The 27,940-nt window shown below is 37.1% G+C and overlaps 1 protein-coding gene across 1 annotated transcript; it reads left to right on the top strand.

Annotated features, from left to right (window-relative positions):
- On the top strand, positions 1–27,940 carry rtn2a (reticulon 2a). Its single transcript, XM_059330891.1, has 10 exons — positions 1–368; positions 1,159–1,212; positions 3,492–4,043; positions 7,744–7,953; positions 15,802–16,009; positions 17,983–18,121; positions 24,262–24,331; positions 24,424–24,470; positions 24,555–24,613; positions 26,125–27,940. The coding sequence occupies exons 1-10, from the start codon at positions 338–340 to the stop codon at positions 26,198–26,200; spliced, it is 1,446 nt and encodes a 481-aa protein (XP_059186874.1). The 5' UTR covers positions 1–337; the 3' UTR covers positions 26,201–27,940.

The raw sequence follows: 27,940 nt of genomic DNA, 5'->3' as shown, positions 1-27,940 counted from the left end.
CACAGAGATAAGCTATGAATGGGAGAGGACGGCAGGCTGAGGCAGACACAGGGACACACTCTCTGCTGTAGCGTTACACATTACTCCAGCTGCAGTCATAGCCATGCAGGAGCAGACGAGGAGAGGAGGGAGGATGGAGGAGGAGGGAGGCAGGCCGGCAGGGCGGGGCTGCTGAGTGACAGAGAGGGAGGAAGCTGCTCAACAGACGAACAAGATAAAACACAGAGGAGGAGGAGGAGGAGGAAGAGAGAGAGTATATCCACAAGACGTGAGTGCCGGCAGCAGAGGAGGGTGGGGGCTTCCAGACTGGATGGGCCCAGCGATGCCTTGATGGAGTATGGGCCAGGTTTTAGGATTCTCCCACTGCCGTGAGTCTGCTTTTGTTCTGCTGTTTCTATCTGTGTTTCTGTGTGGGAGGTCTGCTCATGTTTATCCATCGTCATGTATTTACAGTGCAGTCCAGCTCAGCATCTTTTCTTGCTAACTGCTGTAAGCATCGTACGTGTTAGCTCCTCTCCATCCCTCTTCTCCACCTTTAATAAACACATGGCTGCATGGATGGATGGATGGATGCAGTGCAGAGGGAGACCTGTTCTGTTCTTGTGCCTCCTCATTGATCTGCAGATGTTTATGTGGCTGTGTATGAGGAGGCTCTGCAGCCAAGCGTTCAACTTACTTTTCCTCTTAAAAAGCTTCTGTTGTGCTTTTTATATCTGTTTTATTTTCCGTCACAATGCCTCTGATGTTCTCTACAGTTACATCAAAGCAGTTTCTTTATTATTCATACATGAGAAGAAGAAAAACTAGCTTCCCTCTTTTGCTCTGCCTCGGTTGATTTATTAGCTAATGTCGTGCTGGCTATCTAATATAGAGGCCTTTTACTGCTGCCAGTTTATCTCTGTATGGAAATGAGTCTGTGTTCACTGACCTACAGTATGCTGCTGTATGAGGACTTGACTTCTTCAGTGTTATAAAGCAGCTCACTGTTATAACTGCAGTGTTTTCTGGGGCTTTTATGCTCATAATCATGTTTTGAGAGACATCTAAGGGTTGTGGGGGAAATAAAATGGGTTTACAGCAACAACACATTGATATTTCTGACATTTTTGTGCTTGTTTACAAGTAGGTTTATGTAAAATTATGTCTGTTTTCTTGCAGAGGAATATGGCTCTGTGGCGTCCACTCCAGACTCAACGCCTCCATGCACCGATGGTACGAAGCAGACATATGACACAAATTTTATCTAGAAAAATCTGACTTTTTCAGTCCCAGTACTGACACCTTGTAACCTTGTGATACCAGTGTTTAACCCATAAGAACCCAGACCCAGTAAAAGGAAAATTAAAGGAAAATTATGGGGGACATAGAACACATTTATGATGTTTTCAAAAAAAATTCATACCCCTAAAAGTGAAACATCTGTGATGTGACATATACGTTACAATGGGTTTATGGTATTTATGTTTATGATATTTCTTATTTTTTTAAAAAACTAGACACATTTTCTGCTTACAGAGACACAAATTTGCCTTTTTCTTTGCGTCTCCTCAACATATATCAAAATTGTGACATTAATAGTGCTGTTTAACAACTAATTTTACTTAAAAATAAATTTTCTGATTTGTTTTTAAAAACAAATTTTCTGATTTGTTTTTAAGTAAAAAAAAAAAAAAGAAGAAATCAATAATAAAAACCAATAACCATTTGCCTTTTTGTTTGCATCTCCAATACATATATCAAAATTGTGACTTTAATTTGTTCAGTTCCCTATTAATGGATTAGAATTGTTAAATGGGTTTAAACTTAGCCTCGTCACAAAAAAAATAAGCTTTTTGAAATTAGCTACTTTTTCACATTTCTGTTTCCAGTCAAAACAGTCTGAAAACAGAATGATTCCAACTTTATAGGAGACCGTGTAGAATTAAAATGTGCACATGCATCAGCAGTTTGGTCAAAAAAATTAACAGGAATTTCAATTCAAGTGTAAAACTTTTAAATGCCTGAAATTGAATTAGGTGCTAAAATTCCAGTATACAGGTGCATCTCAATAATTTAGAATATCATAGAAACGTTTTTTTATGTCAGTAATTCAATTTGAAAAGTGGAAATAACACATTATATAGATCCATTACACACAGAATGAAACATTTCATGACTTGATTTATTTAATTTCTTCTAATTATAATGATTATGGCTTACATTTAATGAAGACCTGAAATTCAGTGTCTCAAAACATTTTTCTATCATACAAAAGTATGTTTAATATGGAAATGTTGGCCTCTGAAAAGCATTTCCATCTTTATGACTCAATACTTAGTTGGGGCTATTTAACTTGAACTACTAGAAATGGACTTTTCCATCATATTCTGATTTATTAAGATGCACCTGTATAATGCATACAGTATATAAACGTATAACATTGAACTCAATAGATTGGCCCCCATTGTTACCAAGCTATTTGACTCAGTATCGGCCTAATTAATTAATTATAATTACCATCATCTTGCCAACCTACCAACTGATCTGCTTTTTTTAACTTCTTAAGTGTCCTTGTTCTATTCTGTGTTTTTTTCTATTGTTGTTTTTATTTATGCTACCTCAGTATTTTATTCTATTGTATTTTATTGTATGTTATCGTACATCTATCTATCTATCTATCTATCTATCTATCTATCTATCTATCTATCTATCTATCTATCTATCTATCTATCTATCTATCTATCTATCTATCTAACACAGAAGACACGTAATGACCAAAAGAAGACCCAAAATAAGAAAAAATGAAGCAACAAAAGACACAAAATGACCAAAAAAGATACAAAATCACAAAAAATACACAAATAGTGTATAGTATATTGCTAGTGTGTTTATTTATTACTTAAGTGTATTTATGTTTATTCAGAGATTGTATGTTTTTATGTGTGTGATTGTATGTTATCTATCTATCTATCTATCTATCTATCTATCTATCTATCTATCTATCTATCTATCTATCTATCTATCTATCTATCTATCTATCTATAAAACACAGAAGACACATAATGACCAAAAGAAGACCCAAAATAAGAAAAAAAGAAGCAACAAAAGACATAAAATGACCAAAAAAGATACAAAATCACAAAAAATACACAAATAGTGTATAGTATATTGCTAGTGTGTTTATTTATCTATCTAATATTCAATGTCAGTATCAGTATCGATGGAGCTATAATACTGTCTGACAATACTTGGAAACTGCTTTCTGAAGGCTTCCTTTTGAACTTTATTTTGGAAGGAAAAGATCTGACCAACTCAGATCTCAGCAGAAGTCCATTTGTATCCCAGCTACATGCTGGAGAGGAGAGATGTTTATTCTTATCAAAGAGGGTTTCCTTCACATCGTTCTCTCCCCGACATCAAATAACACACCTGGCTGCTTTTATCTGACACATCCATTCATCAATGAACCAGAGTCAGGGCCACCACGTTGATTTATTTCTGTCTCCATTCAGGCGGAAACGAGGAGTCGGAGATGTACGAGCTGCAGACGGCCAGGGAGTGGTCTGATGATGACATGGGGGGCGATGGAGATCCAGATGATGACGAGGGTCTGGCTTCATCCCCGTCCATCTGGGGGACTCCCCGCCAGAACTCCTACGAGCTGACTTTCTCCTACATCGCCATCGCCGAGCCCGAATCGGTGGGAGCCTCCCGACACCTCCGGGACCGACGCAGGGCCGGCTCTCGGGGGAGTCGCACCCCTTTGATCCGCACGGACACCCTGGAAACACTGCTGGACCCCCCAGATGTAGAGTGGGACCCTCAGGCCTTCCTCAGTCAAGAGGAGGAAGAGGAGGAGAGGAGAGAGCTGGAGAGGGCGGAGGCGGGAGCCGTGAGGAGGGAGCAGCACGGACAAAATGAGACTATTACAAACCAACCGGCTGCCCAAAGTCCAGATCCAGAAATCCAAAGTGAGGAGTCTCCGAGCAGTCTGACCCAGATTACCCAGCATTCCTCTGCATCCCCGTCTTCCCAGCATCAGAGCCCCTCACAGGTCCTTCAGGGTGAGAAACAGGAGGAATGTGTGAAGAATAAACCTACATACAGTTAACCCTTTATCAGGCAAAGAACTATATTTGGTAACTTCAGGTAATATTTCGAGAAAAAAGTTGCAAATTTACTAGATTAAAGTGGCAAATCTACAAGAAAAGAAGTCGCAGATTTAAGAGATTTAAAGTGGCAAATCTGAACGGAAAAAGTCGCAGATTTATGAGAAAAAAGTGGGAAAAAGCAACTTTTTTCTCCCAGATTCACCACTTTAAATCTCATAAATCTACGCATTTTTTTCTCTTAGATTTGCCACTTTAATCTCGTAAACTTTTTTCTCAAAATATTATTTTTGTATGTTTTTTTGTACACATTCTGGTTGTATGTAATATCCTCCAATATTCTCTAGGGTTGAAATTTGGAATTTGCAAGTATTTCAATGAGTGTCCTATTAAGGGTTAAAGTGGTGAATCTGGGAGAAAAAAGTTGTTTTTTTCCCACTTTTTTCTCATAAATCTGCGACTTTTTTCGCACAGATTTGCCACTTTAAATCTCTTAAATCTGCGACTTTTTGTCTTGTAGATTTGCCACTTTAATCTAGTAAATTTGCAACTTTTTTCTCGAAATATTACCTGAAGTTACCAAATATAGTTCTTTGCCTGATAAAGGGTTAACAGGATCAATGCACCTCACACTGGGCTGTCACTGGCTCTGGTTGTTAACATAGTAGAACATAGTGGTCTTTGTCAAGTATCTGTCAAGCTTGTCACCTAATTATGGGGCTGATTGATGATGGCAGAAATCATAATCATGATTATTTTGGTCAATATTGAGTTCAAATGTAGGATGTATCTAATAATTATATATATATATTATATATATATATATATATATATATATATATATATATATATATATATATATATATATATATATATATATATATATATATATATATATTCATTAATTATGTAAAAATTTAATTAAATCATGATTTATTAATATTAAATAAATCATGTAAAAAAAAATCACAAATAATTTAGATCATAATAAAAAAATAATATTAAATTAATTATATTTATATATATATATATTTATTAATTATGTAAAAATTTAATTAAATCATAATTTATTAATATGGTATACATTTAAATAAATCATGTAAAAAAAATCACAGATAATTTAGATCATAATAAATCAAAAATAATAAATAATATTAAACATTGTTTTGAATTTTTTCAACCTCATTGAGACATGGGATTTCATTCTCAAGCCCAGACATTTTTATAAAAAATAAATCAACGATGTTGTAACATTAGTGCACTTTCACAACCTACTGAAAACTACTAAACCATATATAAAAATGATAAGTGAAAATGAATTAGGCCAAAATTATTTTAGATCTAATACGTGGTTGTGCACTGCCACAATGTACTGAAAACTCCTAAACATACTGTATATTCAACATTTTGGTAAACTATAGTCAAAATCAGACATAAGCGCAATTTACTGTATAACATAAAGACAAAACAAGAGCATCATGGTGACAGAATGCAGCACAACAACACTTTTAGCTTGTCTTGTTTTAATAATTGTTGGGAGCTGGACAATCACATCTGATTAACCATCCAGCATTTCCAAGCTGCATTAAAAAAAACCCTTTGTAATAACCATTAATTAACAAGTAATAAGGCCCTTGTAAATCCTTACAAGATGCTTATTAACATTATTGTGTGTTTATAAGCTTATATAAGTGTTAATAATGGCATTACAAACACCCATGACCCACCCATTATGTCTTAGCCATGCCTTTATTAATCTTATTTTGTTTGCTTATTGATATTAAAATATACTTTATTGCTCATCTATTATAAGTTAACTATAAGTTAACTATGCTTTTTGCAACTACCGGATCTAAAGCGAGAACAATGCCTTATTACTTGTTAATTAATGGTTATTAAGGACCTTATTATAAAGAGTTACCAAAACTTTAACTGTGAACAAAAAGTAAAAATGGCTGTTTCTATTGTTCATGAGTTAATTCTAAAGATGCTTCTCCCTTAGTGGAGATTAAATTATCTGGTTTTCGCTTCACCAAATACAGCCATCGGTTATTCTGCTGCCCTGCCTGCGACCATGAAAGAGAAGCTGGTTATATATAGTCTGACCTATGATGTTCAGAAATGTCTTTTCTTGAGGCAGAGTTGATGTGATGTGGCATAGAAGCAGATATGATGACAAGCTGTGACTACATTGTGAGTGGTGGCCTCTTTTCAGGAGCAACTTGAGGAATTTTGTGATCTTTCTGTGGAGGAATGATGTAAATATTTAGGTCTTATATCATCTGAACAATCAGATTTGTGTGTGTCACTCCAGGCAAAACAGTCTAAAAGACTATAACAAATCACGCGTGTGATATAACGCTTTATAATAAGGTCCTTAATAACCATTAATTAACAAGTAATAAGGCATTGTTCTCGATTTGATCCGGTAGTTGCAAAAAGCATAGTTAACTTATAGTTAACTTATAATAGATGAGCAATAAAGTATATTTTAATATCAATAAGCAAACAAAATAAGATTAATAAAGGCATGGCAAAGACATATTGGGTGGGTCATGGGTGTTTGTAATGCCATTATTAACACTTATATAAGCTTATAAACACACAATAATATTAATAAACATCTTGTAAGGACTTACAAGGGCCTTATTACTTGTTAATTAATGGTTATTACAAGGACCTTAATATAAAGCGTTAACAATGTTTACATAAACATTCCATCTTTTTTCTTCAGTCCATACATTCAAACATGAACTTAAATGTTGACTAATGCAGATTGCTCCCAGCTGTAATCTCAGGGCATTTTCAGCTTGTTTAGCCCCTCTTTTTATTTTTATCAGCACTTTCAGAGAGACAAAATTTTATTTGGACAGATTATTTTACCCCAGAAAGGCACTTATGTACTAAGAAATGCTGACATCAGCAGACTCTTATATCTTATGGTCCGTCTTTTGTCTAAATTACTCTCACAGTAATGTCAAGTTGATTCAAATGATGGAAAATGAAAACAAAACAAAGGTGTCAAATATCAAATAATTCTTAAATGTTAAGACTCTTGCAAAAGACATTACAGATGGTTAATAATAACTTTAATTGCAGTTTGAAAGAGAAGTTGTAAATATGGAAAAAGTATTTTGACCTAAATCTGAAACCCTCCTACAAATACAGTACAGGCCAAAAGTTTGGACACACCTTCTCATTCAATGTTTTTTTATTTTTTATGACTATTTACATTGTAGATTCGTCAAAACTATTAATGAACACATGTGGAATTATGTACTTAACAAAAAAAGTGTGAAATAACTGAAAACATGTCTTATATTCTAGTAAGCAAAGGGTGGTTACTTTGAGGAATCTAAAATACAAGACATGTTTTCAGTTATTTCACACTTTCTTTGTTAAGTACATAATTCCATATGTGTTCATTCATAGTTTTGATGCCTTCAGTGAGAATCTACAATGTAAATAGTCATGAAAATAAAGAAAAACGCATTGAATGAGATGGGCGTGTCCAAACTTTTGGCCTGTACTGTATAGCAAATACTGCAGCACAGTTTTAAAAATGGATCTAAGTCATTTTTAAACTCATGCCGAGCATGTGCAGCAAGCCAGTGGTGATGTCATGCCAGTGACATCATCTTTTGTTTCCCGGCAGCAGCAGCAGCCTCACCGACCCCCGAGCCAGAGTCCCCCGTACACAGGGAAACCATTTCAGTCAAGCTGCTCACATCTGTGCGAGCCAGAGGCCCGGCGTCCTCGTCGCCAGCCGCCATTGGTCGAAACTCTCAGGGACAGCTGGTCAGTGATCACTGGTTTTCAGCACTCAACCTATCAGAGGACCCGACAGTATGCACCCACATAGCAGGTACGAGAGTCACATCTGTGTCTGTAGATCTGATCCTCTCTCTCTCGGCTCATTAATCGATGCTTTAAATAAGGAAAATATCAGGTTTCTCTTCCAGCGTGGACCTCTGAGAGCCGGCAGACAAAGATAGACCCACCCCTCATGATCAGTGCTGCCTGTTCATTGTGTCTCCATAGTAACCCTCTCCCGGGATTTCAGGAATGATTTGCTAATTGTGGGGAAAGCATTCTTGGCATTGGCTGACTTTTTTTGGACTCCACCGCTGCTGATGTCATCGTGTATCACTCTTCTTCTACCACACACAGAAAGACAGACAGGTGTACACTGCAAAAAAAAGAAAAGTTGGGTGAACTCAAAATTTCAAGGCAATAAACTTCGATAAAATCTTAAGTTGGACAATTAAACTAAATATTTTAAGTTTGGTTTTTGAGTTTGCTCAACTCTGAATTCAGATTTTTGTCAACTCAACTGTAAGTTGTACTAACTTATAATTCCACATTGTAATAACTTTTAATCCTTACTTCTGCTAACTTCTGCAATGTGCTGAATTAGCACGATTGTAACGCCGCTATGAAATGTCAGCTAATGTTGCGACCACAATTTTGAGTTAGCATTGATACGCTAATGGCTACTCTTGTAGTTGTAACAAGCAGCGCCGCTAGCATCAGTTAGCCGCTAGCATCAGTTAGCCACTAGCGTCAGTTAGCCGCTAGCTTTTGCTAATGACCGAATTTCAACGCTTTCCTGCATTTCACAACAAAGAAATAAGAGTTAGCAGAACTATTGTCCCTTGTTGTGAACCCCAACTTAAAGATATAAGTAACAACAACTCACCAACTTGTTTTTGAGCAGACAACTGGCTTCCTTTGTTGTGCTAACTTACATTATTGCCCTAAATGTCAATAATTTATATTTCAAAGTTTTACCAATTTAAATCACTGTTTTAGGCCAAAAAATACAAGTTGGCTTTTTTGCAGTGTGTGTCACTCTTCTTCTACCACACACAGAAAGACAGACAGGTGTATGCAGCTTTTTATTTGTAGGTTTGTGGAAGTTTGTTTGGTGCCACTGAGAAAAAAGGGAAAGACAGAGTGAGAGATAACATCCTGTCTTCCAGCTTGCTGGCATTTTAAGTGCAGAGTCAGTCCGAGTGGAGCTCAGTCTTATTTTAGTGGATGTGGGGGGTTCAGTAAACCCTTGATGGATGTTTGGTCAGGCTGATGACAGAGTTTAGGGTGTCCTGAATAAATAGCGCACATGCTGTATCTCTTGGAGCTTCATATTCCTTCTGCTTTTATTACATGTTTTAGGGGCTTCATCTCAAATCTTCAAATCTCAGCGCTGTTTTGGAAGCTGAAATACGAAGATAGCATAAATATCAAAAGATGGAAAGTTTTAGAAAGCATTTTAATTACATCCCCAATTCTAAAAAAGTTGTGACACTGAAAAATGTAATACGAACAGAATGCAATGATTTGCAAACATTTTGCAACCTACATAAATCAATTTGAAGACAATACAAAGACAAAATCATACATGCTTAAGTTTTATTTAACCCTTTATCAGGCAAAGAACTATATTTGGTAACTTCAGGTAATATTTCCAGAAAAAAGTTGCAAATTTACTAGATTAAAGTGGCAAATCTACAATAAAAAAAGTTGCAGATTTAAGAGATTTAAAGTGGCAAATCTGCGCGAAAAAAGATGCAGATTTACGAGAAAAAAGTGGGAAAAAGCGACTTTTTTCTCCCAAATTCACCACTTTAACCCTTAATAGGGCACTCATTGAAATACTTGCAAAGTTTTTTAATAAGGGGGTTTGTAGAACAAAATTTAAGGTATTGAAACTCGTTTGAAACTCAGTTTAAAAACATTACAAATGATACCAAACCAATTTAAATTCCAGATTGAAAATGTCAATTTTGATCACTGAAATCAAAAGCAGGATTGGAAATTCTTAAAGAAAAATTCCAAACTGTCAGTGACAGAAAACCGTTGATCTGTTTCCATCTCTATGAATCAAAATGGCATCGTCTAACAACGACAAAGCCTAGAGTTGTAAAAAAAAAATTGGGACAGCCCAACTAAATAGTTTCAGCAGTTGAACAACATTGTAACACGGTTTGAGCCGAGTACACGGATGAAACAAGTATCAGCACAGATCATGTACTTTTATCTGAGGAAGGGAAATCCTTGCTGGGTAGCTGTTCTATAAATAGTTCTCTTACTTCTTGGATCAAAAATGTTGCTGTGAAGCTTAATTCTGAGTCTTTTCTGTAAAATATTTTCAAATAAATAATACATATAGCAACTAATGATCAACCCATATACATTTTTGGCTTAAAATGATCAAGTTTAAGACTCTAATGTCTAGATAAACAGATCAGCTGAGTGTTTGTGACCAAATCATCATCATTGTCTCCAATTTTTTGCACTGATTCAACAGATAACTAGGACTGCGCGCAGTACTGAACGGGCCCTCGCAGTACACGCGTGTCGGGGCATGCTGCCGTCAGGGTTTGTGCGTTACAGGGGCCAGTCTATACCACCCCTATGAATTTCATTGCCTTAAGTCTTATGGTCTGGGCACAGTGACACTTATTAAATTAAACTGCTGTTAGAACGCCACCTAGGGGCCGATCAATAAAACCTTCAAGGGTTATCCTCAGGAGGGCATTGACAATAAGTATACCAAGTTTGGTGTTAATCCGACCAACCGATATGGAGATATAAAATACTTCAATTTAAAGAGCGCCACCTAGTGGTCATCGCCCAATATTTTGCAGCGAGCCTCAGGGGCTCATGGGGAAGTAGTAACCTGAGTTTCATGTCCTTCAGACACACCAATGAGGAGATATGCAACACTTCCTGTTTTGTGTTGAAAATAGCTCCACCTGCAGGAAGTTGTTATGTAATAACTTGAGTATTCTTTGGGTAATCAAAATTCTTTTAATAACTTTTTGTCATGAGGGTCCATAGATGCTGTGTGCAAAGTTTGGTGCAAAACGATGAAATTGCCTAGGAGGAGTTCGAAAAAGTAGGTTTGCGACATTTCGCGAATTTGCGAAAAAAAACGGTAGGCGAAAATGGGAGTGGCGAGATTATCTATATCACGAGATTCAGCACAACTCAGTGAACGCGTGGATATAAGTTTTTTGAATGTGCGATAAAGTATGTGGGAGTTATTAGCCTAAATGCGTTTTCCTTTATTATAGCGCCACCTAATGGTGGAAATTCAGGATGACAACAGATTATAAAATTTTTCACCATGTGTGACTTATATTTAAAGTTTCCTGAGTTTTGGAGTATGTTCAGGCAGTGAAAAATGCGATCATTTGGGAAGAAGAATAAAAAAAATAATAATAATAATAATAATAAATAATCATTCGAAATACAATAGGGACCTCGCAGGTCGTTGCCTGCTCGGGCCCTAATTAACTATTTTGTCAGCAAGCATGATAAAGATCAACTGCATGGAGTTTTTACAATGAAACAAGCTTGATTTTCAGCAGAATTTCCACATTTTTCCCAGAAAAAAGTGAACTCATCCCTGTAAAATCAAGCATCTCTATATTATCAGTAGTGGCAGCAGCACAGAAAGTTTTGGCTTGGTGACATAACAGAAAATAAACCCTGCTTCTCGTGTTTCAGGTGTTAGCTGGCACATGAATATGAACTCTATATAACTTTGTCGGAGTTTAAAGGAATACCTTCTGTTTATTACGCTTCAAAAGTTTTAGTGTAAAGGAAAAAGATGTGGTGATTTTGAGAGTGTGATTGTTGTGAATCATCTCTTTATGTGTGAAGCTCTCGGAGTCTTGATGAGAGGTGGGCGGAGCTGCGAACAAGATTATTTTGGGCTGTCAGGCCTTTGGACTGCTGAGCGAGCAGGGGGGTGGCCAAAAACAGCTCGGAGGGGCAAGAGGAGAATAACGGGAGCGAGAGAGGGGCAGAGAGTGTGAGAGGAAACACTGGAACGGCAACCAAAATGGCCAGTAAAGGTGAGAACATGCGCTTGAAGTGAAAAGAGGATAATTCAAGACACCTTTGTGGACGTTGTTCAGGAGTTTGTCTGACAGTCAGCAAAGAGACGTGTTTGATTTGAGAGAGAGGAAAGATTTAAGTTCAAGTGTGAAGAAGTAGAAACCACTTCTAATCGTCAGTTAAGCTTTGTGATTTTGCTGCATTGGTGAGAAAGCTGCACTAGCAGGGGAGCGAAGGTGGGAAATTGAGTGTATTTCTTGCTTTTTTATCTTAGATTTTTCTCATTTTTCCGGCAGAGTCTCTGGAGTGTCCGTGAGCTAGATGTGTGTGTTGATGAGCTGGGTACTCTCTGTATCTGCAGCCTCAATTTAAATTAGCAGCAGTCATTCTAATGAGTGTAAACGGCCTGTTGTGGTATGCTTATGGATGATAGTTAACTTTGCCAGCTGGGTTCTCTTACATTTCAGTGTTTCCTCTTTAGGCTGAAGGGCTGGCAGCAGCCAGAGACATGTCACCCTGTAGTACTATGAGGTTTCCTGGACACATGTGATGATTAAGCTGACGTGATGTGGGTCAAATGAAATAGTTAAAATGAGATGATGTCAGGCTGGGTTTACAGAAAGTATACGTGTGATTTACTGTATGTTTTTACTGGTTAATTGGCTTAATTAGTATTCATTCCTTAGATGCAAACACTCCCTCAGTGTTCATTTATATAATACTTTCAGAAACGTAATCAAACAAATAATACAGTAAGAAGCATTCTGCTGGTTTGTGTTGCATTATTGTAGTACAGAGAATGTCCTGACTGATTGGAGGTAATTACCACTCTTCTGTGAAGTCATTAGCTGTATAATTGTATCTACTGATACGATGCTGCAGCTGCACTTGAAGTATATAAATGTTAGTACAGCAGGTTTAATTAAGGAAAGTTATAAAAGGCAATAAAATGAAACAGGAAGTTTCAAGTCCTCCCTTTAGAGTACAAAAACCTGCCATCATATAACAACAATGATAGCATAATCCCAATTTATGGAGCACTTTTTTAAAATTGATGTCACAACATTAACAACGAGCTTTATCTGGAAGAAATTTAGAAGTTTATTTCAATCCATAATTGACATTGCAGTTTTGTCGTATCGGAACGTTATTTTTTGGAGACCAGGCTGAGTTAATGCCCATCTTTGTTGGAACTTGTGCTGAGTTATGAGAAAGAGTTTAATATTTTGGGAATATGCTATTTTGTGACACCTTGCTGCATGAATAAATACATTTTTCTGCAGCCAGGTTCATCGTGTTTCAGGCAGGAAGACGTTCATATTACAGGGAAGACAGGACAAAAATATTGAACTATTCCTAAAAAATGTATAGGTGCAGGGTATGGGTAGTTCTACAGTAAAGTACAGTAGTGCCTGTGTTTTTTAATATAGCCGTGTCTTCCATGTGTCCTTTGTTTCACGCATACATTCTATATATTAGATGCTCTCAGTCCTCCCGTGTTGGTTTCTTCCTGTTATTAAATTCCACTCACTGTCCTAGAATGAATGTGCATCATGGGTATTAATAGTGTGCATATTTTTTTTATGGTTAAAAAAAATGCATATCATGATATTGGCAACGTTCCTACTTCATGATGTAGTGGTTAAAGTTATTTTAATCACAAAAAGCTACTTACTCCCTGTCGCTAAACACATGCAGCTTTCAAAATAAGAGCACGGTGTGTTAACAGAATCCATCACAGAACTTACAAGAAGACTGTCAAAATAAGATGCCTTAAATAAAACATACAAGAACCTTTATTCTCGTGAAATATCGTGATATTCTTTTAAGGCCATATCGCCCAGCCCTAGTGATGCTTTTAAATATCCCACCTGCTTTCAGTGCACTCTATTCAAAGAGGCTTCCCTTTGTTCTTTTTTTTTTTTTTTTTTTTTTTTTTACATTTTTAATTTTTATTTTGTGAGAGCATTATCATACAGTGCTTACTTTCAGACAATATACAATGGTATTTCTGCCACTCACAATCAAGGTTTTTTGTTTACGAAACAAGAAACAAAATACAGAAAGTTAAACTTATTACATTTGAGAACTTTGAACAAACTGGGAAAGGTAGACATATGTAAAAGAGCAAATAGAGAAAAGAAAAAGAAATTATCCACCATGGAGTTTCAAAATGAAATATAAGTTATACAAACTAATCATTAGACCCAATAAAACATAGTACAATGTTACAGTACAAAACAGCATTACAGGGTCATCCTTATAGTACTTCTGTCTGTTCCACATTAACATATTCAACCCACTTGGACCACAGTTTAACACATTTATCTTTCTGAAGGCGAAGGGAGAAGGTAATCCTCTCCATAAGATAAATGTCATTAACTATACCTATCCACTCCTGCGCTTCCCCTTTGTTCTAACGCTGAGGCTCAACATTTCACTGTATGACGAGCACAAAGAGCTGCATCATAACATACTGTAATTACACAACACGGTCATTCATAAAGGTTGATGAGGTTCTCGTGACGTACAGAGACACAGGAGTGTTTGAAATCACGTTTTCTACTGTATATACAGAAGTTGTCCACTCCTGGACGCCTCAGTCTCCAAGGCAGCTGTTGCCGGGTGACAGAGAGGGACACCAACAGGGTGCGGAGAGTTTCCTGACGTCTGAGAGCAGGTGCTGTGAAAGGCTGCATTTAAACTCTCCTCTGCCACTCGCTTCCCTCTTTCAGCTGAGGGGCTAAATTTAGCCCGAGTCGGAGCCTGACGTGTCCTCGTAGCTGCTGTGTCTTCTCACATGCTGCAGGCTGGAAGTCCCTCTCCAACCCCCCTCTCTGCTCCTCTGGCCTCTCTTCCCCTTCATATCCCATATTTGTCAGAGCTACTCTCTCTTCCTGCCACTCTTCCTCTCCAGAGTTCCCCGAAAAAAGAAAAAAAAAAAGCCCTTTTGCACCCTCTCGGTGGGCCTGATTGCTGCAGGCTGAGTGATGTTGGTGCAGCTCCTCTGTTGTTAAAACCAGGAAGGATGCAATAACTCATAATTATGTGAGCTGCATACAGCTAGAAAATCTCTGCTTGACTTTTAGAGACCAGCTTGATTATGATTTACGCGCTTATGGCTTGAGCATTTCTGGGACTGTGGTTCTCAAGTTTGGGGCTAAAAAAGTATCAAAAGTGTGTAAATAATGCTCAGTTCACAACCGAATTAGATTCTTCTGAATCACTTAATTAATCCATTGCAATTCCGTTATTTCAAATCTGATTATTAGCCTGGCCTGTCTCAGCAGCCACCTGTACATTTCCCATTGGCTTTCCTTCTCGCTCTATTATTTCTTCCTCCTCTCACTGTATTTTTTTAAACATATGTTTGGAAGTTTCAGCAGGTTGTGGAACTTAATAACATAGTGGTTATTTTTGTTATTTATTTTATTTAATATTTTTTTTACATGATTAATATTTATATATGCGTGTATGTATGATATTCTTTTACTTATTCATCTCACTTTTTTATTTTTATTATTAATATTTTTATATAATTAATAATAATAATAATAATAATAATAACAATAATGAATGTTTTATATAATAAAAAAAGAATAATAATAATAATTAAAAAAAAAATATATATATATTTTTTATTTTTTTAAAATTATATTTAAAGTTCAATAAATCCATTGTTAAACTTTCTTTTTTTTTTTACTTCAGTAAATGCATGATGATCCCAAAGTCAACAAGTAATTAAGTTAAATAATCGTGATTTCAATATTGACCAAAATAATCCAGATTATGATTTGTGCCATAATGGAGCTGCTGTACTTCCTGTCTTAGCTTTCTTTTCTCTTCCCATTCCTTCTTCCCTCAGTGATGGACCTGATCTTCTGGAAGGACACGGAGCGAACGGGCATGATCCTAACGGGTTTAGTGGTCGGCCTGCTGGCCCTGTTCCAGCTCAGCATCATCACCGTGGTCTCCACCGTCTCCCTGGCCGTCATGTGCTTCACCATCTCAGTGCGCATCTACTACCAAGTCCTCTACATCCTCAGCTGGGGCGACGGACAACATCCCTTCAAGTAAGATGCTGTAAACAATTGTCTTGTAAATTAACAGTAAAATACTGGCAGCAGGGTTGTTTTTACAGTTCCCTTACTGTTATCTACTTTAGCTATACTCAACCTTGGGGCTGGGACCCCAATTGGGGTCGCGAGATGTTTTCTGGGGGTCGCCAAATCATTTTGGAAGTCAGCTCTGTCTCCACTGTGTTAATGTGTTTTAGTCTTTTTGGTCATTTAATGTCTTTTTTTTTGTCTTCTTTTTTTTTTAAAGTAATTTTGTGGGTTTTTTTAGTCATTTTGTGGGTTTTTTTTTTTAGAAATTTTGTGGGGGTTTTTAGGTAATTTGTTTCCTTTGGTAATTTTGTTTCTTTTGGTCATTTTGTGTCTTTTTTTGCTCACTTTGTGGTCAAGTTGTGTCTTTTTTTGTCATTTTGTGGCTTTTTTTGCTCATTTTGTCTTTTTTTTTTATCATTTTGTGGCGCTTTTTTTGTCATTTTGTGGCTTTTTTTGCTCATTTTGTGTCTTTTTTTGCTCATTTTGTGGTCAAGTTGTGTCTTTTTTGGTCATTTTGTGTCTTTTTTTGCTCATTTTGTCTTTTTTTTATCATTTTGTGTCTTTTTTTGCTCATTTTGTGTCTTTTTCTGCTCATTTTGTGTCTTTTTCTGCTCATTTTGTGTCTTTTTTGATCATTTTGTTTCCTTTTTTGGTCATTTTGTTTATTTTTTGGGTGATCTGAACTGTGCGTGTGAGAGTCTGTTCAGTGAGCGGGGGTCACGGACATCATGCATGTTAAATTGGGGGTCGCGACTCAAAAAGTTTGAGAATTACTGATCTACTTTACAGTATGTTACTGTGATAAAACCACATACTGAATTACAGAACAATCCTGCATTTCATTGATTTTTACAGTAGACTAAAACACACCATAGTGCTGAAGCTAGTTGCAATATTATTGCAACAACAACAATGCAGTCATTTTTTGTAAATAGAGCATATTACTGTCTGAAAGCCAATTACTATGAATTAAGCGCTGTCTTCACAATAACCTCAGTAACTTTAATATACCATCATTTACCAATTTACCATTTAAGTAAAATACAGGCACTAAAAATGTGTACAAGAAGAGACTCAGTAGAAAATATCACATATATATATATAATATCATATATTTTATGGGAAACGGCAAGCTACCTACAAATATTGCACAGAATGCATTGTTTTCTACAGTATAATACAATTTTATTGAAAAACAGTATGTTACTGTCACAATTTGGCTGTTTTCTTACAGCAATTTGTTGCAGTGTGCTTTTATTTATTCATTAAGGACAGTGGACATTTCTCCCTCCTTTTTTTCTAGATTGCATAAAAAAGAATAGGGAGAGTGGACAGAATAGGGAAAAATAAGGCGGATTAACCCCATTCAGTCACAGAGCATCAATGTTTTCCAAAACAAGCCCCTGAGATTGTTCTGCCACGAGCCTTCCGCTCCAATTTCTGTTTCCTTTCTTTAATTGAGCAGATTCCCTGCATTTTAATATTAACCATTGTTTACCATGCATTCACTAATTAAATACTCACTGGCTCCAATTATGGCTTTTAATTGCAGATGTTTCTATTAGCATGCTTTTGTTGAGGATCAGGCAGTTAAATCATTGTAAATTTAAAAAAAAAGAAAAGAAAATGAGGCCTGTAGTAATAAGCAACATGATTTCAGTATGTATTTTAATGCAGTTTTTTTGTGTAGTTTATGATAATAAAGTATCAACTTAAGCACTTTCATACATTATTTATCAGAGTTAAGCCTTTATATTAATAAAATGATAGCTTCATAGACTAAATTGATCATAAAAGCACAGTGGTGACTCGGCAACATGAACTTTTGACCACCGGACTCAGACAGGAGAGGAACATTTAGTACAGGAAGACTGTTGCCACTTCTTCTTTTGTTTTTGCATCTCATGTGCTCTTTTTGTCGTCTGGTTTCCCCTCAGGTCATACTTGGACATGGACATCAGTTTCAGTGGCGAGGAGGCTGACCTCTATATGCAGAAAGCCATTGTCATGGCTGTGTCTGCTGTTGAATCTTTGAAGGGACTCTTTTTTGTTAAAAACCTCTTGGAGTCCATCAAGGTAAGCTTGCTTCACCCTCATTAACCCAGACATCAGTTTCCTCTCAGCATTCTTTCATTTCGCTCCATCATCTGTCATCTTCCTCCCTCCGTCATCTCCGTACCCTCCATCACTGACAGCATTACCATGGCAACCGTTTCTCTCATTATGCTCGCTCAGAGATGCCGACTCGACTCCTAAATTAGGGGAACATCACTGATGGCAACTGTCAGCCACAATGACATATTTTTGGTAATCATGTGAAAAGCTTTTGGTCCCTCTGGGGGGAAAAAAAAACCTTTTAAATTAATTTGAATTGGTACTTACAGCATGAAAAGGAGGCAGTCTCACTCATCTGTGCTTTTTATCTAACCTCGGGGTAAACTGCTCTCTTGCAGAGCATTATTATAATGTTCACCAAACCTACATGTCAGTATCACTCACCATCACCTGATGTACACTACCGGTCAAAAGTTTTAGAACACCCCAATTTTTCCATTTTTTTATTGAAAATCAAGCAGTTCAAGTCAAATGAAAAGCTTGAAAGGGTACAAAGGTAAGTGGTGAACTACCAGAGGTAAATAAAAAAAGGTAAAATATAACGTACATTTCAGAATTATACAAGTAGGCCTTTTTTCAGGGAACAAGAAGTGGGTTAACAACTTAACTCTATGGAGTCTTGGGCTATTTTGTCCATTTTTTAGTTCTTGTCATGTCTTTGTAAGTCATTTTGTGTCTTTTTTTGGTCATTTTGTGTCTTTTTTTTAGTCATTTTTTGTCTTTTGGTTTCTTTTTTGTCATTTTGTGTCTTTTTTTTTTGTCATTTTGTGTCTTTTTTTAGTCCTTTAATCCAACATAAAATGTGATTTTTAATCTTTTTTTTTACTTTCAAAACACTATCATGCTCAATAAAGAATTTTAAATGTTGCAAATGTGCATTAATTCCAGAGTACACTGAGACATTAAACTGCATCATTTTCAATTAAATTCTGGAAAAGTTGGTGTCTTCTAAAACTTTTGACCAGTAGTGTATGTTGCAGAAGATTTTATACATTCTATGCTTAACAGTGCTTAAATGACTTTAGGTTAAAGGTACTATGTGGAGTTTTGTGGGCCCTGGAGGCCGTTTAGTGAACTACAGTCAGTATCCGGTTGCTCACCGAACATGGGTCACATTGTTGTTTGACCTGATGGGCTTCACAATATAAAACTTCTGTTCTTGTGCTAATGTGAACTTTGAGTTGGACTGTGTTGTGGTGGGTGCTGGTCGTTTGTTAGTCGACTCTTTTTCTGAACTAAAGTTAGCTAATGTTGCATACTGCAAGACACTGCAGCATACACAAACATCCTTTGGGTTTTTCCTGCAAAACCATCCGGAGTCCTTTACACAGAAATGAGTCTGCAGGCTGTTATAGCCAACCAAGAAAGTTGTGGATAGTCTCAGTTTTTAAGCTGCGTAACAATCCGTTCGCACATTGGCAATGCTAAGTGATTATTTAATGTAAATTGTTTTACATTGTACCTTTTAAAACGAGGCAGCTAAATAGTATTGCTTCTTCTATGTCTTGCTCATCATGTCCACTAGGGCTTTCATCATGACACAATATAAGATGGATTCATTGGACAATGATACAATACTTACTTACTTACTTACTTATTTACTTACTTATTTACTTACTTACTTATTTACTTACTTACTTACTTACTTACTTACTTATTTACTTACTTGCTTACTTACTTATTTACTTACTTATTTTAATTACTTACTTATTTACTTACTTACTTACTTACTTACTTACTTACTTATTTACTTACTTGCTTACTTATTTACTTATTTACTTACTTACTTACTTACTTACTTACTTACTTACTTACTTATTTACTTACTTACTTATTTACTTACTTACTTATTTACTTACTTACTTACTTATTTACTTACTTACTTACTTACTTACTTACTCAAAACAAAACAGGGAGATTGTCAAAATAAAAGCGTTCACTAAAGACAGCAATATGCATCGATGTTTAGGCATCAATGCAGTTGGATTATTCACCAATGAATCGATGTATCACTACACCTCTAATGTCCACATGTTAACCCTTTATCAGGCCAAGAACCGTATTTGGTAACTTCAGCGGATATCCAAAATAAAAAATAAAAATATTTTGAAAAAGTTGCAAATTTACTAGATTAAAGTGGCAGATCTACAAGAAAAAAACTCACAGATTTAAGAGATTTAAAGTAGCAAATCTGTGTGGAAAAAAGTCACAGATTTATGAGAAAGAAGTGAGAAAAAAAACTACTTTTCTCGCAGATTCACCACTTTAAATCTCTTAAATCTGAGACTTTTTTTCTTGTAGATTTGCCACTTTAATCTAGTAAATTTGCTTCTTTTTTCTTGGCCCCATTTTGATATCTACTGAAGTTACCAAATATAGTTATTCGCCTGATAAAGGGTTAAAGATGATAAACTTCAAGTAGAACAAAGGTGCGAAATAAATGTGTGGTCATAATGCTGAGCATGAGCATCAGTATGTATATTTGAACTAGTACTAATATACAAAAGCTGTTTTCTTATATTGCATTTCATTGTTGCAGAGATATATTCTACTAAAAGGACTTGCTAGGAGTATTGTACATGTTTTAATATATTACACACAAACAATGTTTTCTTAAAATATATAGATAAAGCAATGCTAGTATGTATGTTAACATTATTTGTTAAATGTATAGCTCATTATTTAAAAAATAATAGGTTGTAATAATCCTCAGTAAATACACAGCACTCACCAGAGTTAATAGAAACAATATTTTTTCATGCATCAAAGGTCAGAACCAGTGTCAGATTTAGAACGGGTGTACTGTTCATTCTTCAGTATAGTATGTCAAGTATCATTTTAAAAATGTGATCTATTTGATCGATTGCCAGTTTTGTAATGGATAAGGTTTATCTAACGGTATGTACCATGCTAAACATGGTTGTGTTTAAAGGTTTTTTTCCTATTTTTTTAGTTCACCGTACAAGTGTGAAACTCTTAGACTTTTGTGGCCAAAAATGCTCTGCAAAAACAAGAAATCTTCCATAATAAATTAGAATAAATTTGACAAAATAGATGTGACTGCTGACACAGCATTTTACTGCACATTTACTGGTAGTATCAGAAAAAAAAAAAAATCTGTATCACCTGAAATGTCCAGGCAAATTATTGCACATCAAATATCAGCAGTTAGAATATAAATAAATAATTAATATTCTCCTTGGCGTTCAGTCCCAGCTAGGCAAGAATCCTTGGCTTTCTTTTTACTTTTTTTACCCTTTTATTTGTCTTTTTTATCTCTAACTCTGTTTTGGATTGAGTTTTTATTACTATTTTATTCTATTTTTATTTCACTTTGGTCAACTGAGGTTGTTTTTAAATGTGCTCTATAAATAAACTTTGACTTGACTTGACTTGACTTAAAATCACCCCCCATTATAGTTATAATTATTTCAGGAATTAACAGCAGCAGTTTGTGACCAGACAGACTTAGCACATTTAGAGTAAATGGTGAGTCAGTGTGAGCTGACTGAGCCCCTAAATCCCAGGACCCCCCACCCCCCTCGGGTGTCAACCCTGACCTGGCCGGTATGTGACTTGACACACAGGAGGAGGTTCACAGAGACCCGGGATGAGCTGGGTTCTCTTTCCATTTCAGACCGGGGAGTCCCATATCAGGGCAGCACTGGATCCCCTGCAGTGACACTGTGAGATATAAGGGGAAACACTGAGACCCATTTTGGGAGTCTGGTACTTGGAGCTCTTCATCGAAGAGAGAATGATGTCACCATGGATCATTTTGCAGGGACTTATTAGCCCGGGTATACCCACACTGCCTTGCGCGCTCGAAATTCATTTCGAACCTCCAGGCAGTCTGGAAACCAGGGCCGTTTCTTAGCCCTGTTTTAGGGATCCAATCACAGAACGGGGAGGGACGGCAAGACGGTGACGCGTACTAATCGTCAGACGGAAGCTTGTAGTTTTGTAATTTTCTTACGGATCCAACATGGCTGCAGCAGACTCCTGTTTCACCACGAAAAAGGATGTTTTAGCCTTGCTTCCGACAGGATTTGGGAAAAGTCTAATCTACCAACTAGCGCCGCTACTAGCCCCGCTACTAGCCCCGCTACCAGCGCCGCTACTAGCCCCGCTACTAGCGCCACTACTAGCCCTGCGACTAGCGCCGCTACTAGCCCCGGTACTAGCGCCGTTACTAGCCCCGCAACTAGCGCCGCTACTACTACTACTCAGCAGACGGAAGCTTGTAGTTTTGTAGTTTTCTTACGGATCCAACATGGCTGCAGCAGACTCCTGTTTCACCACGAAAAAAGGATGTTTTAGCCTTGCTTCCGACAGGATTTGGGAAAAGTCTAATCTACTAATCTACCAACTAGCGCCGCTACTAGCCCCACTACTAGCCCCCCTACTAGCCCCGCTACTAGCCCCGCTACTAACCCCGCTACTAGCCCCGCTACTAGCGCCGATACTAGCCCCGCTACCAGCGCCGCTACTAGCCCCGCTACCAGCACCGCTACTAGCGCCGCTACTAGCCCTGCTACTAGCCTCGCTACTAGCCCCGCTACTAGCGCCGCTACCGTAGCGCTGGTGATCTCGCTACGAGCCGGGGGACAGCGGAGCCGCCGAGAGACCCGCAGCAGCTTGTTTATTGCCCATAAAATCAGTGGATGTGTGTGGCTGAATGTGAACATGCTGCAGAAAAACGTTGCAGAAGCAGAATTAAGCATTTTAGCCTCAAAGTAGAGACGGGCTAGTCTGGCTATTTAAACCATAGATGTAAGCACCAATTTCTGTCACTCTACGTACATAAGTCATCTGGTATAACTGATCTGACTGGCTAAGAGCTACCTACAGACGCTTTGATAGACATTCTAAGCGCCCAATAAACGGCTCTGGAGGATCGTAAACCACACCTCCTCTACGGAGAAATGAAAGGTTGGTTCCCAGACTAATCTCATTTGTGATTAGTCTGGTGTTAGCTAGGCTAGTGGACTTATGCAACTGCAGCGTGATTATCTGCTTTCTGCAGACATGCACACATTGTTTTTTTTTTGTTTGTTTTTAAAAAATATATTTTTATTGCATTCTCCAACATAGACAAAAACAACAAACAACACACTGTGGCCACAGAAAACAAATATCCAATTACTTATTACGTAATACAGACAATACAATGAAAATGCTCTGTCCCTTTACGATTGACAGTGATGTAGCAAATACACATCTGGAAAGAAGTGAAGAGTCGTTAAAAAATAATATTTTTTTCAAAAATCTCAATTTCCATTTTGAGAGAAAATGCTAATTTTTTTTGATAATTAAAAATAATAATTATAAGTCAATTAATGTCCTTCCTTACCCAAAAAACATCAGTTAACCAGTTTCCCTCAATGCCATCTATCATCCCTTTTAATACAATCGTTGTGAATCGGGTGCCCAGATATTTAAAAAGTCATCCATCTTACATTTAAATCTGTGTTAGATATTCCATTGGTACACTGCAAAAAAAAGAAAAGTTGGGTGAACTCAAAATTTCAAGGCAACAAACTTCAATAAAATTTTAAGTTGGACAATTAAACTAAATATTTTAAGTTTTGTGTTTGAGTTTTCTCAACTTTCTCTGGCACGATTGCAACGTCGCTATGAATGTCAGCTAATGTTGTGACCACAATTTTGAGTTAGCATTGATACGCTAATGGCTACTCTTGTAGCTGTAACAAGCAGCGCCGCTAGCATCAGTTAGCCGCTAGCATCAGTTAGCCGCTAGCATCAGTTAGCCGCTAGCTTTCGCTAATGACCGAATTTCACAACAAAGAAATAAGAGTTATTAGAACTATTGTCCCTTGTTGTGAACCCCAACTTAAAGATATAAGTAACAACAACTCACCAACCTGTTTTTGAGCAGACAACTGGCTTCCTTTGTTGTGCTAACTTACATTATTGCCCTAAATGCCAATAATTTATATTTTTAAGTTTTACCAACTTAAATCACTGTTTTAGGCCAAAAAACACAAGTCGGCTTTTTTGCAGTGTGTGAGGTCAAATATCACTTTGATGCACACATTGTTAAACAGACCTAAACTAACTTCTCTGTCTCTTGTTCTTAGTTGCTGGTTCTGATGTACCTCGTGACGTACCTGGGAGACCTGTGCAACGGCCTTACTCTGCTCATCATCAGTAAGAAACAGATCTCACCACTGGTAATATGGAATATATTATTATACTTCATGGCTGTCATGTTAATCAATCAACTTTTCTTCCTTCCCCAGGTGTGATCGCTGTCTTTTCTCTGCCACTTTTCTACAGACAACGCCAAGTAATTACTTTCTTCATTTATTTTTTCTATGCTGTCATTTTAACTGCTTCCAAATATCAATCATTTCTCTTCGTTGTTCCACAGGAGCAGGTGGACAGCGTCATTGCAAAAATCCAGGCCAACATTGACAACGTCTTGGACATGTGAGTATGGCGCCATCTTCTGGCATATTATTGCCATCAACAGCAGAATCTGCTACTGAGATAGATGATGCACAAATGATATTAAGGGTCTGTCCCAGTGCCCACACTTGGTGGTATTATTGTTACTATTAGCTTCCAACAGAGTCAACATGTCCCTTTAAGACTGAAATCTTGTGTGTGCGTTTATCGGAAGAATTGATTTCTTTAATTTCCATATAATGAACAGTTACACTGCAAAAAAGCCAACTTGTATTTTTTGGCCTAAAACAGTGATTTAATTTGGTAAAACTTACACTTGTCGCCTCTCTACACCTCAACCTGACTGAGAGAAGCTGCTGCTAATTCATGTTAGCATTAACTGGAGCATTAACTGGGATGTTAGTTTTGGCTAGCAAAAAAACAAAAACAAAATGTATCTTTCTTACCTCAGAAAACTGAGCAGCGACTCCTTGGAGTGTCTGTTAGTCCAACCAAACGCTGAACAAGACATTTTTACTGAACAAAACGTTCAAATAAACTGTCATTAAGTGAAAATACAGTGAAAGAGTCAAAGTTATGAGACCAACCCGCTAAACGTCCTCTTTTCTATCTATATAACGTTATATATAACTTTAATGACTCGTTGCCGTGGATACGCATTGCTCTGCTTCTCTCCTGGTGACGGCTCGCCTTGTCAGTGACCTGTCAATCAAAGGTAGCCCCGCCCCAAATCATAAGATTCTTTATCTTCTATTTTCTTCTAAATGGGACCATTATTAGAACTATTGACATCAAATTGTCTTGAAGATGATTTTTTACTAGTGATTGAGACCATAGTGTTGTCCTGAAAAAATGAGGTAATAAATCAAGTCAGAAGTTTGGATTTTTCAGTAGATTGCAGGCTTAAGGCACTTCCTGGTTTCCCCCTGCTCCTCGTCTCTCTTCCCAATGGGTTGTCCAGAGGGGTGGCTGTGTGTTTATTTGTGCTTTCGAGCGTAACTATCATGAAACAATCCAAAAATAACATCGACATAAAAATAACATTGAACTATAAACAGCATAGAAGCTTAGAAGTGGTATCAGGATACGTGTACATCAAGTGTACTTTTGGTTCTGGCTCCTACCAGACGGCACATTAATGTGCACTCAATTCAATTCAATTCAACTTTATTTATAGAGCGCATTTCATGCACAAGGCAGACTCAATGTGCTTCACAATGTATACACATAATTACAGTTAAAAAAAACCCAACAACAACAAAAAACACAGAAAAATCAAACAAAAATCGATTACAAATTAATTGAAGAGTGCAGGTAGACAAGCTATTCCATATTCACCACATATACACTTACTTACTCACACATGTGCACCCACTCCCACAACCACACATGCACACAATTCAACCAAATGCTGTAGAGAAAAGATAGGTTTTTAATCTGTTCAAAACTTCAACGTATGCATTGGGACAGAACCTACATTTTTGGACCTGCAGAAGTATTAACTACTCTTTTATTTCTCTTCCACTTTCAAGCTTTCAAAGACTTGCCCAGGGTGGTGGCCCCGCTCCTGACCCGACTCCTGGTGGCGCCAAACCCAACGCCCAGTAAACACTGATGGACAAGAACTTAAAGAGGAGCTCCTAGAGTTACAGGCTGTCACTCAGATGTCTTACCCAGCAGTCTGTGCTCAGAGCTCCAGGGGGCGGAGCTCCGGAGACCTGGCAGGGGAAGGGAGGCGACTTTAACGGACAATGATGAGGATCATGCATGGTACTTTATACTCTGACTGTATCTACGTTATGGGGGTTGGAGGTTTGGGTTTTGGGTTTAAAAAACTTAATCAAAGTGAAATCAAGGTGTGTGAATCCTGGATGAGACTCTCGCTGCTGACGTCAGAGATGGAAAGATTCAACCACACAGCTATGTGACCGTCCTTGGAAATATTCACAGTTTTTAATATGTACAAATGACTCAAGAAGTGTCTTAGATGGCAGAGAGCTGTAGTCCAAATGAGGTACTAAGACCAGGAATGCAACGTTCCCACACAAACAGCTACTCACCTAAAGGGAAGTCAGTACTTAAGGTAAAAAACAGGGGTTATCATCATTCATGGCAGCATTAAACTGGCAATTAAAGATGCATGTGTCAGCACATGCACTTTTTTTCTGAATGCATATTCATTCACATGACTGTTTCTCTGTGTGTGTGTGTGTAAGTATGAATGTGTGTGTGTGCGCGTGTGTGTGTGTGTGCATGTAATTTCTGCCATGCAGCTTGCTGAAATGAAAATGTTACCTACATTAAAATCACGTTTCTTCTTTATTTTCCCAAACTTTGTTTCTTTTTACCCACACAGGCATTCACTTTCATTCACACCATCATTCACATGACATTTGAGATTTTTTTTTAAATTTTGGGTAACGCTTTATATTAAGGTCCTTGTAATAACCATTAATTAACAAGTAATAAGGCCCTTGTAAGTCCTTACTAGATGCTTATTAACATTATTGTGTGTTTATAAGCCTATATAAGTGTTAATAATGGCATTATAATATAGCTAATAGCAGGCTATAAGAGATGTATAATAACATTAATAAAAGCCTCATGAGTGTCTTATAATTCTTCATAATAGAATTACAAACACCCATAACCCACCCATTATGTCGTTGCAATGCCTTTATTAATCTTATTTTGTTTGCTTATTGATATTAAAATATACTTTATTGCTCATCTATTATAAGTTAACTATAAGTTAACTATGCTTTTTGCAACTACCGGATCTAAAGCGAGAACAATGCCTTATTACTTCTTAATTAATGGTTATTAAGGACCTTAATATAAAGCGTTACCAAATTTTGTTTTGTTTTTGTCATGTTATTTTGTTGCTTATACTTCTCTGAAATTGTATCATAATATTCAGAGCGAGGGACTGATTCTTCAACGATGTATCATAAATGGAAGAGAATCATTTGACAGGAAGTTCCCCGTTGAAAGACGAGATGGTTTGATGATACAAGAAGCGCTGAGATTTCAGATTGATATCCTCTCTGAGCTCTTAATGTGATTATTTCCAGCGTTGTGGAGGAATGTGGGAGTGAAATACAGCAGGTGCCTTTCTAACTGCAGGTTAAAGTTGCATGATCTGATTCACAGCTTTCAGCCACTTCTCCTCCCATTACAAACCACCACTCATCACCTGACCATTGCCTTCCTCAGAACGGTGTTTTGTATGTGTACAATACTTGTGTGATGTGCACCATGACAAGGTATCTTATACAGAATTGTAAGTAGATCCATTTTAGGAATAATAAAAATTATTCAGGATACTCTGCAGCTCCACATTTCCCT

Source organism: Centropristis striata, chromosome 4 (assembly GCF_030273125.1).
Source record: "Centropristis striata isolate RG_2023a ecotype Rhode Island chromosome 4, C.striata_1.0, whole genome shotgun sequence".
NCBI lineage: Eukaryota > Metazoa > Chordata > Actinopteri > Perciformes > Serranidae > Centropristis > Centropristis striata.
This window is presented reverse-complemented; position numbering and strand designations above follow the sequence as displayed.